Source organism: Sinocyclocheilus rhinocerous, unplaced genomic scaffold, assembly GCF_001515625.1.
Source record: "Sinocyclocheilus rhinocerous isolate Xijiao unplaced genomic scaffold, SAMN03320098_v1.1 scaffold422, whole genome shotgun sequence".
Lineage (NCBI taxonomy): Eukaryota > Metazoa > Chordata > Actinopteri > Cypriniformes > Cyprinidae > Sinocyclocheilus > Sinocyclocheilus rhinocerous.
The window spans coordinates 994881-1005655 of NW_015639767.1; the positions used below are offsets into that span (position 1 = coordinate 994881).

The 10775-nt window shown below is 40.6% G+C and overlaps 1 protein-coding gene across 8 annotated transcripts in view; it reads left to right on the plus strand.

Moving 5' to 3' along the window:
- The window catches only part of rxrba (retinoid x receptor, beta a), a 27794-nt gene extending 17336 nt beyond the window's left edge, over positions 1-10458 (plus strand). For 5 of the 8 annotated variants that reach the window (XM_016567429.1, XM_016567428.1, XM_016567431.1 and 2 more), the window contains 7 exons: positions 819-979; positions 3850-3979; positions 4143-4275; positions 6212-6253; positions 7563-7654; positions 8741-8846; positions 9004-10458. In XM_016567429.1, coding sequence (XP_016422915.1) covers positions 819-979; positions 3850-3979; positions 4143-4275; positions 6212-6253; positions 7563-7654; positions 8741-8846; positions 9004-9151 — 812 coding nt within the window. In that variant the 3' untranslated portion in view covers positions 9152-10458. The remainder of the gene's footprint in view (positions 1-818; positions 980-3849; positions 3980-4142; positions 4276-6211; positions 6254-7562; positions 7655-8740; positions 8847-9003) is intronic. The other 3 variants (XM_016567433.1, XM_016567435.1, XM_016567436.1) reach the window with 1 other exon arrangement.
- Positions 10459-10775: the final 317 nt, after the last annotated feature.

The following is a 10775-nucleotide window of genomic DNA, read 5'->3' on the forward strand; positions in this document are numbered from 1 at the left end:
ATTTTACTTTCACTTTCACTTTTGAGATTCGCAATCACAAAGACTCTATACTATGGAGGGGCAGTACTTACCACACATTTGACAAGATTAGATGTTTGTCATTGGTGCTCAGGATCTGCAAATCATTCGCCATCGTCCTATCAGACATTTCTCCTTAACTCTGTGTATGTGGTAAGTGAACTTTCATGTACTGTAAATGCAACAGGCTACCGCTAGCAAACGGCTAACCTTTTAGTGGCTCCATATAACACGTTATTTGTTTCACATCGTCCGATGCCAATTTGGTAGACATCGCCCAACCCTACCTAATAGTCATTGTATTTGTAAATGTGAACAATCATGTGCCTGATGTGACATGCAAAAGTTCAGGAGTCTTTTTTTTTTTTTTTGAACTGGGAACTGAATTGACAGTGTTTTCGAAGTGCATCAAACTGTTGTCAAAGGTCAAGGAAAATTTCATTCCTCATGATATGACCCGTTTAAATAACATGATGCAGCAAAAAAATATTAGTCATGTGAGAATGTTGTTTTGAATATGTGCAATAAGGGACCTTTGTAGCTTTTACTGGGTCATTGAAGAAGGAATGTCGCTGGAGGACTTCAGTGTGTGAATGAATGTTGAAAACTAACCAGGAACTACTTGTATCTGTATATCTCTGTCTCTCTGCTCCTGTTTACATCTTTACTGCTTTCCCTGTTCACTACCCTTCTCTCTGTTCATTTTCCTTTTCCCATCCTGTTGATCTGTCCTCCGCCCTATCCTTCATCTCTGTTTCCCCATCTTGTCCCTCTTCCTCATTTCCCTGTGTGCGATGCAGCCGTTCAGGAGGAGCGTCAGAGGAACAAGGAGCGTGAAGGAGAGGTTGAGTCCACCAGCCCCGTGAATGAAGAGATGCCTGTAGAGAAGATTCTAGAAGCAGAGATGGCCGTGGAGCAGAAGACCGAGCTGCATGCGGATGGCAGCTCAGGGGGAAGCTCTGTAAGTTACAAATAAGCATGTTAAAGAGGATTTATGATCTTTAGTATCAGGATTATTTGTTATGTGATCCAGAACTTCAAGGTAATTGGGCTCTAATTTTAGCTGGTGGACTGATTAAAAGCAGGAAGTTGCATATTATGGCGCCTTTCCATTGTGTGGTACGACTCTGCTTGGCATGGCTCGGCTCGCTTTTCCACTGCAGTTTAGTACCGCTTCAAAGTTGGGTGGGATTATAGACTGATTGTTATAGTTGCCCTGCCACCTCGTCCACTGACCACGATACAGCCATTTCTCTTTTCAAGTTGTGTGTGACGGTTGTTAAAAGCAAGTCGTTTAAAAAAGTTGTGAGAACAAATGATACTGTGGTGACTGTTGCTGACTATTTAAATCTATTGGGTTTGGTGTTTCGTGTCACAAATCCAATGACTCTGGTAGTGACGATTCTCTCTGACCAATCAGTGATCTGCAGTGTTCACTCATCACATTTTAGTATCGGTGTGGCTCACTTGGAACTTCAACTGAGGTGGTACTAAAAAAAGTACTAGGTACTAGGGGTGCTCCGATCAGGATTTTTGAGACCGATCGCCGATCACCGATACCGATCTTTTTAAAGCCTTATTTTTATCTTTTATAACTATTTATAGTGATACTCCAATCAGGATTCCTAGACATTTATTCAGGGCCTGAATTTCATTTTTGAAAATGGGGGGAATTCCCCTCTTAGGTGACTCTTGTGAGAGGGGAAGCAGCTTTCACACAGGAGTCCGCTACTGATCCGTGGCTGTTTACCACAAACAGAATATGAAGGTGAGTATCTCACCTTCAGCATTATAATTATTTCAACTGCGCCGGACAGAGACTGAGACGGTGCCGCTGCATGTCGTGCCAAATCAGCTTGAGATCGGCCTTTTTAGAGACCGCCGATCAATCATCCCAACGTGATTATCGGCCGATAGTGATCGGTAGCCGATCAATCGGAGCACCCCTACTAGGTACTGTACACAGTGAAACCCCCCCCAAAAGTGAGCCGTACCGAGTAGGGCTGGGATAATAAATCGATACATCGCGAATCGAGAAATGATTCTGCATCGATGATTTTCCGAAGGCATCGCGATTCTCTCTTGAATCGATTCTGAGCTTAGTTTTTAACAGCAGATGGCACTGCGTGCGTTAGGAATAGCCGTATTCTGCTTGCTTCCAGTTCCTTACACGCGCACCACTTGAACCTAAAATAATCATTCATAAAGTTCGAAAAGGTTGAAGCGAATTACAAGGATGTTCACAGTGGGCTATGTTTACATTAATCTCGCATCATAAAAGCCCATGTGCAAGTACATTTAAACACTTACATGACTCAGCCGAACGCGCAAGCGCTCTTCTTCGTGACAATTTGAGTGTGCGGTTAAAAACTAGCTTAGAGCGCCATCTGCTGTTAAAAACTAATCTCAGAATCGATTCGAGAGTAAAAGCCAATGTGCAAGTACATTTAACCACTTACATTACTCAGCCAAACACCCAAGCGCTCTTCTTCATGAGCATTTGAGTGTGCGGTTAAAAACTAGCCTAGAGCACCATCTGCTGTTAAAAACTAAGCTCCGGATCGATTCGAGAGAGAATCACGATGCATGCATATATCTTGGTTGCATAATATTCCTTAAAAATAATAATATTATTAAATTTCTGTCATTATTTCTTCAAGCTAAACCAAACTTGAATTTTTCAGTTTGTCATGAAGATCTTTGAATTTTAGTGTGTATTAGACATTAGTTTTTCTCAAATAAAATGGTGAAATGCTGGAGAAGTGACACTCAGAGCAGCTCTGGAGATGAAGTTTGTGTGTCCTCATATATTGAGATGGCAGATACTGAAAACAGTGAGCGTCACGTGTTTGAGTTTGTGTAATAGACGAAACCGTGCCATTCATTCACACCGAGACACGTAGAACATGTACTTTTCAGCGACACGCACTTGACTCTCTGTTTATTTCTGCTGTGTGATAGGCGGTTAGATTAATCCATATTGCAGGGGTCGGCAAGAGTTTGGCATCGGCCCCCAAAAAAAAATCGCCGCTAGGTGGCGAAATATAGTCAAAGGATAATTTAAGAAATTAATTGATGAAAAATGCAACTAGAATTGCCTGTGCTCCGCCTTCTCTCCGTGTCTAAAGTATTTCAGTTTGTTTGAAATATCACAGTTCTGTTCATAACGTATATTAAAAAATAAAATAACAGGAGAGCTTCAAAGTGGCTTATTGGAACACTAGTGTGCAAACTTTTTTCCTACCGCATGACAAGCCAATAACATGGTTGTCAGCATTAAAAGGTATTGCTGCTTTTTGTGCTCATTGCCGTCATTATAGCCTTCATTCTTTCTGATTTGAGTGATCCTTCTCTATCAAGCTAGCTAAATGTTTAACATGTGAATTCTTGCTAAATATGCAGTTATATTACGGGTCGTTGGCATGAGTTGTACTCGTGAATTGTACACCGCTCCACTCCACGCTCCGCTCCGATCACATACTCTGAATGTGAATAACTGTTGCTGTCATGACAGATCTATTTCAGAACCAGCCGCTATCAAAATAATCTGACTGTGGGCGCGGGCCAGATATTATTGCTGGCGGGCCAGTTTTGCCTGTTGCCGACCACTGCCATATTGAGTAAAAATGTCCAGAGCTTATCATCGTTATCAACATAAATTGAATTGCAATCTCAAAATGATATCATTTATCATCTAGCCCTTCTTCAGAGTTTTTGAAATGCAAATTCCTACTGCTAAATTACAAAAAGCCTTGCATGATGTTATTTTCAAGATTTTTTCATTCCCTCTCTTTACTACTTACCCACAATACTTTTGTTTCCTCTCCTCAGCCGAACGACCCAGTCACAAATATCTGCCAGGCAGCTGATAAACAGCTGTTCACTTTGGTGGAGTGGGCAAAACGGATCCCTCACTTCAGTGAGCTGTCTCTGGATGACCAGGTCATCCTGCTGCGTGCTGGTAAACCTGTTTGCCTTTGTCTTTCTGACTCTGAATGTTTTTAAAATCAAAACTGGAAACTGCAAACAGGATTTTTGGATGTTTCCCTTAGCAAACTCTTAATAATTAGCTTTTCTCAGTAGTGATCCCCCCTCATCTTTTGCTGCTTTCATTTGTCGACCAGGCTGGAATGAGCTACTGATCGCGTCATTCTCTCATCGCTCCATCACGGTGAAGGATGGCATTCTGCTGGCCACCGGCCTCCACGTGCACAGGAACAGTGCTCACAGCGCAGGGGTGGGAGCCATCTTTGACAGGTAATAGTCATGTCACATGACTGCAGACAGGATAGCCTTGTATTGATCTTCTAAAGGTCTTAGCTTTATTAGATTTGCTCGCTATAGGTTTCAAAAAGATGTGCATGTGACCTGCTGTGCTTATGTGTGAAAAGGATTAGGCAAGAAATATCGTATCATGATTTGTGGTAGACCTGTGCTCATGAACCTTAACAGCTTTGCTTCTTGACACATTTAAGGCTGCAAAGGTGGTTGGATTTTCCTGTGTCATGACAAAGAAAAATACCTTCTTTTACCTCCTGACAGCCTGCTGCCTTGACGCTGCTGTGTATATAGTGTGCTTTTATAGACGGACACTGCACGATCAGACAGGACATACACATACATGCAGACACCTATATGTGCACCAATGCTCTCCTCTGCTTATAGTCTCGACACACTCCCATTTACATGATCAATACAGTGCACATGTATGAAGTGTGCTCTGGCATTCACTCTTGATCTGCTGGTAATTACAGCGATTGTTTATATTAAGAAACAAATTGACCACATTTCTCTCCATAACTTCTCAAGACTCCATATTTTATCTTTGTCTTCTGCAAATCCAGGAATAATGAGCTACAGGCTGTTGTTTTAATTGAGCTCATTCTAGATGTTCTGTGCTACAGTTTGTTGTGATGTTCATATGAAATCGTCTTTCGTTGCCATTCATCTTGTCATAATGTCTCCGCTTCAGAAATGAGCCTCCATGTCTTGTGCTTCACTGTCCATCTCACCTGATTCTTGCAGCGCTTCATTGTCCTCCTGTTGGTGATGTGTGCACATGCTTCGCGCTTTGCTTTATTGGCTTTAAATGCTATTTAACCCTCTGTGCAAAATCTGATGCGTGTTCAGAATCATTTTATGTGCATTTTGAGCAATTAGGAGATGCTGATGTTATAGTACATAATACTTTAAGTCAATGAGCAGTTATATTCCACAACAACAAAAATAATAATATTATATTTCTTCAGGGCTCAACAGTAATGATTTTTCACATTTCTGCTTTTGTTCAGATGTTCACTGACCGCACTTGCAAAAAAATTTAAATTAAATATACATTTTTTTTTAATCAACATTTTCGTGTCAGAAAAAATTGTACATTTTCAATTAAACATTTTTATTTTTATATTAAAAAAGCTTTTATGTATATATAATGCATTAGAAAAGTAGTTTAAATGCATTAATAATGCCTTGTAATGCACCTTATGCATTGTATGCCCTCGTGAATAATTATAGCCATAGTTATAATAGATTATAAAACTTATCTATTCATAGTTACACTTTTAGAAAGTATGATGCATCAAATCACTTGACAAACAAACCTTCAAATATTATAATGCATTTTAAATTTGGCTACAATTATTTATTAAAAGATATGAATGCATTACAAGGCACATTATGAATGCATTTATTATGCATTGTACATAAAGGCTTTTTTATTTTGTTATAAAATTAGCTAGAAATTAAGTGTTGATTACACATTAATTACATTTAATTTTTACTTATTTTAACTGATGCTCAACAGATTTTAAAAGAACCTTGATGAGGAATTTACATCAACAGATTTGCAAAACAGTGTGCAAAACGTCATGGTTCGCATTTACGTAAATAAATTGAAGCGTCCATTCTTATTGTTGAGCCCTGGTCTTATCCTGTTAAATATTTCTTTCTTCATGTTATATTGTATTTGTTTTGTGCTGGGAATTGTCATTTAAAGCTTTGCTGCTGCCCAACCCATGATCGTCCGCCTTCCTTTCAACAAGAGCCTGTAGCTTGTTACTCTTTGAACTGGGCCTACCGCCATCATACGTGGAGTCTTAACGTCTCTGCCTGGGCCTTTCTGGAGTGGGGAGACATTATATAACAATGAAATGTGAAATGACATTTTAATAACACATTGTGATTGAACACACAGGGAGAGTGCGCACAATGCAGAGGTTGGGGCCATATTCGACAGGTAATGATACTCCGCCACACGCCATAAACAAACAGCAGCAGTCAGGAAAGCCTGTAGCTTGAGACAGTTTATTTTGGATTAAATTATGTCTAGGGCTGTTTGGGGCAGGTAAAGACCAAACTGACCTTGTGTACGAATATCTGTGTGATTGAATGTGTTGCTTGGACTCACAATAGCTGCGTTTCCACTGTCGGGCCAGTGCGAGCCAGGGCTAACAACGAGCCTCGGACCTCAAGCTGCAAGGCCAAAAACGAGCTGTGTTTCCACTGTCGGACCAGAGCTCTCTTCTCTCTTTAGAAAGAATGAGCATTTATATTTATTTTCCCCGATGCATGTAATCTGAAGAGGTTTGAGCTCTGTCTACAGTCTCTCACTGTACTGTTATCCTTTCAGCCAGAGCAACAGAGGGAGCTCACAGACAGAAAACCAGAGTTATGAGTTACAGAGTATATGAAATTTATGACGTGCGGATGCAAAAGTCCTGTTATCAACAAAGACACAGAGAAGAGACAGAACAAATATGACACCAAATAAATACATGATTATAATCATATATGATTTATCTAGTTCTTCATGCTGTCTCTGGTATTTTAATAAGCATAACATGTATTTATGATGGCGATGGTTAGCGTAGCCTTAGAGCATCGCATATAATACATTTCTGCCTCATACGGTGATCAGAATTCCCATCGGGGCCCATTCGTAAGTTATTTCAAACACTCGCTGGTGTCTGAAGTGAGTTTTGCCATTAAAATAATTTTAAATGTTGATTAAAGCTGGTAGCTTGATATGAAAACGTGGGAAGTGAGTAGCGGTGCCGACCGTCTCCAACTCAGATAAACTCCGCCTTTATTCATGACCACTCCTCTGGCCCCAGTTGGCCCTCTTTGGCGGGCCGAAAATCCCTGGGCATTGGCCCTGAGGAAGCCCCGATGAGGCAGAGATCAAGCCCCGGAAGTGACAATGGAAACGCAACTGGCACGCACTAGCACACTCGCTTTTGGCCCGACAGTGACTAATGTTAACATGAGTGACTGATATCTTACGTGGCATGCTCTGTTTCTAAAACATTAATTTCTGATTGTTCTTTTTGAGATAAGAAGGCTGTTATATTACCATTGATTTTTATGATTGTGTTTTGTATATATTTTGAAGTGCTTGTGAAAATGGCTCCATCAAGCTATTTTTTTTGTTGCGTAAATGCGAATTGTTGTACTTCAGATTTTAACCTGACTCTTCTCTTTTTCCCACCTTTCCTTTCCTGCTTTTCGTCCCTTGCTCCTTCCTGCCCTCATTTTAATGGCGTCAGGGTGTTGACGGAGCTGGTGAGCAAGATGAGGGACATGCAGATGGATAAAACGGAGTTGGGCTGCCTGAGAGCCATCATCCTCTTCAACCCAGGTCAGACCGCATTCAATTCACATTCGTTCATGCTATGTTCCGATACCACTTTTTCCCAGAAAAAAATACAATACAGATAATTTCATTTTTGGTACTTGCTGATACCTGCATTTTAATTGCATAAAATGCGGGTTGTATTTTTTTTGTATTCGATAAAACGGGTCACATTTTGTTAAATATAGAGCCATTTTACTCAAGAATCCTTCAAAGGAGCTACTAAACATGAGCGTAAACGAAGTCCGTCGCATATGCAGATTGGTATCTAAAAGTTTTTTTTATTTTTCTTCTCACTAACATTTGGATATTCAAAATTGAATAAAATGCCAACAATAAAGACAACTAGCTATGTTGGCTGATTACCTTAAAAGTACATGTATAGATATCACCGTCAGTTCATACTGCTGTTCTTACACTTTCTCCGACAAGTCAGATCTGTTTTCCTGGTCATTTTATCATTTTATTTTGTTATCTTTCATTTAATGGCAGAGCACACATTTAGAGCTGCTCTAGTGCACCGGTACAGTAGTTACATGACAGTTTCTTGTAGTGTAGGGAACCACTTGTTATACATATAATGTAGCATTTAGTATTTTTACTTGTGTAAAATTGTATTAATCCAAGTGAAGCGTATGTGCTGAGTGAGCAAACCGTAATCAAGCGCATGCAACAGAAGTGCTCTTTATTTCCCATTCCTCACCATCGATTAATATTAGAAAGTATGTTAATGTTTTAACTCTCTTTGCCATTAAAATATCTGAATGAACAATTTAACTACAAACTTCACAGTGACGTTTGTGTGATGGACTGATACTGTTGCATTATCAGTGCATTCCTAATTTGTACGCTCCGTTTCTATTCAACCATAGTCCAAACTCCGAATTAGCTAAGAATGTAATTGTGCAAAGCGCCAAAGTCCAATTAAGATCAAGAGAAACAAGCAATAAAAATATTGCAATATGTCGCAATTTTAAATAGCTACACATCCAGAGACCAATATATTGTTACGCTGAATGTTCCTGCTGATTTCCACCCCTGCTGTTCAGTCATAAAAGCAGCTTTACATTTTATGTGTTGTTTTATGTGCAGATGCAAAGGGATTGTCAAGCCCAAGTGAAGTGGAGTTACTGAGAGAGAAGGTCTATGCATCGCTGGAGGCTTATTGTAAACAGAGATATCCTGACCAGCAGGGCAGGTAGAGTACATGTGTTTTTTTTTTTCTCTCTTCTATCCCTCAATAGAGTGTGGTTATTGAAGTAAAAATCCCATCTAGAATTTCCATAGAGGGAAGAAAGATATGCCAATTGGGTTACAGTTCATTGCAGTTTCTCTACATCTCAATTGGCTTTCAGGTTTGCCAAGCTCCTCCTCCGACTGCCAGCGCTGCGCTCTATTGGCCTAAAGTGCCTGGAGCACCTGTTCTTCTTCAAGCTGATTGGAGACACCCCAATCGACACCTTCTTAATGGAAATGCTTGAAGCGCCACATCAGCTGACCTAAACTGGACCAGTCTCGATCCAGTTCAGTCCGGTTTGCACCAGGGTATCGCACCCCCCACCCTGGACTCTGGGGCTTTTCTGTCTCACTTCCCATTACCACCTTCCCCCACAATTCCCTCCTACATATTCTTCCTGCCGCACCTTCAAACCAGTACAGCCCCGAAAAAAGACTCTAAGCTGTCTGAAAAAAAAAAACTTGTTTTCCATGTAACGTTTTACACAGTGTGAGCTGTCCAGAGAGATCTTATTTTTCAAATTCCCTGGAGGTTCTAAATCATAAGCTTCGGTTTAAAGACTTCGGCTTCCAGTTTTAGAACTGTCATATTGATTCTAGGGATCTCTGTGTGTCGTTTTGGTTTGTATGTTACTCTGCACGAACTGTACTTTTTTTCATTTGTCACTGCAGTTAGACAGCCCGTCGGCTGGATTTACAGTGCATGTGTGACCGGGGCGAGAATCCGCCGAGCCCTTTGGCTGGTACGAATCAAGAATCAAGTCACGGTTCGTTTTTGACTGTGGAATACTGCTAACGTGCTATCTTTGGGATTTTTACCTTGAAATCCTACTTTGTACTGTACTCATGAAATGAGTCTGATTTATAAACGACATTGGAAATTCTCTTCCTGCTGCATCTGGCCCTTATGAAATGCAGGCTAGAGTTTTACATTTGTGAATAAATGTATGCAGGTTTTGTTGGACATGAGTTTTTGATCATGTTCCGAGGAGGGCCTAAAGGCACAGATTAAATCTCACAGGAGAATCCTGCTTTTTTTGGCGGCAATAGGAGGGTCAACCTTGTTTTTCTTGATTTGTGTTGTTTTTAAATGAACAAATAGATTGGTTTTGGTTTTGGTACCTTCTAGAGGACCTTATACCTTTGCCATTTCATAATTTTCCCAAGTTCCTTTGATCCATTTCGTCACCAATGGGAACCAAATCCACACCATGCCCCCCAAAAGACAAATATTTATAAAGTGTGTATGTGTGCTGTGAAGTATGTCCAACCACTCTTGTCCTTTCCACGTGATCGGTGTAGCAGGCCTTTTTCTTTTGTGTTTAGGAAATCAGCTTGTCATCAGGCTTGTTTGGATTTAACTGGTACTAACTTTGGCATAGTAAAAAACAAAGGTGGCTCTGGTTTGTGTAAAGCCTGGAATACACTACACGATTTTGACACCAATTTAGGAGCCTGGGCTTGTTCCCAAAAGTTGGAGCCAGTCAGCAGTTTTTGGACATTCAGGCTTGACTGATTTCACAGAAAATTGCATAGTGTTTTGGCGCTTTTCCACTGCATGGTACGGCTCGGTACGGTTCACTTTTTGGGTGTTTTCCACTGGGTACAGTACCTGGTACTTTTTTTAGTACCACCTCGGTTGGGGTTCCAAGTGAACCGTACCGTTACCAAAATGTGACGTGTAAACTCTGCTGATCACGGATTGGCCAGAGAGAATCGTCACTGAACTTGCGACACAAACACAAAAGATTTGAATTTGAGATTTAAATCAGCACAGCCAGCGAAGGATCGAACGCAACTGTTTTGAACGAGCGCACCTTTTTTTAACAACCAAAATGTTTTGTTGTCTGTTGCGGAAGAACAGACGTTCCTCTCGTTGATAGCAGAGGAG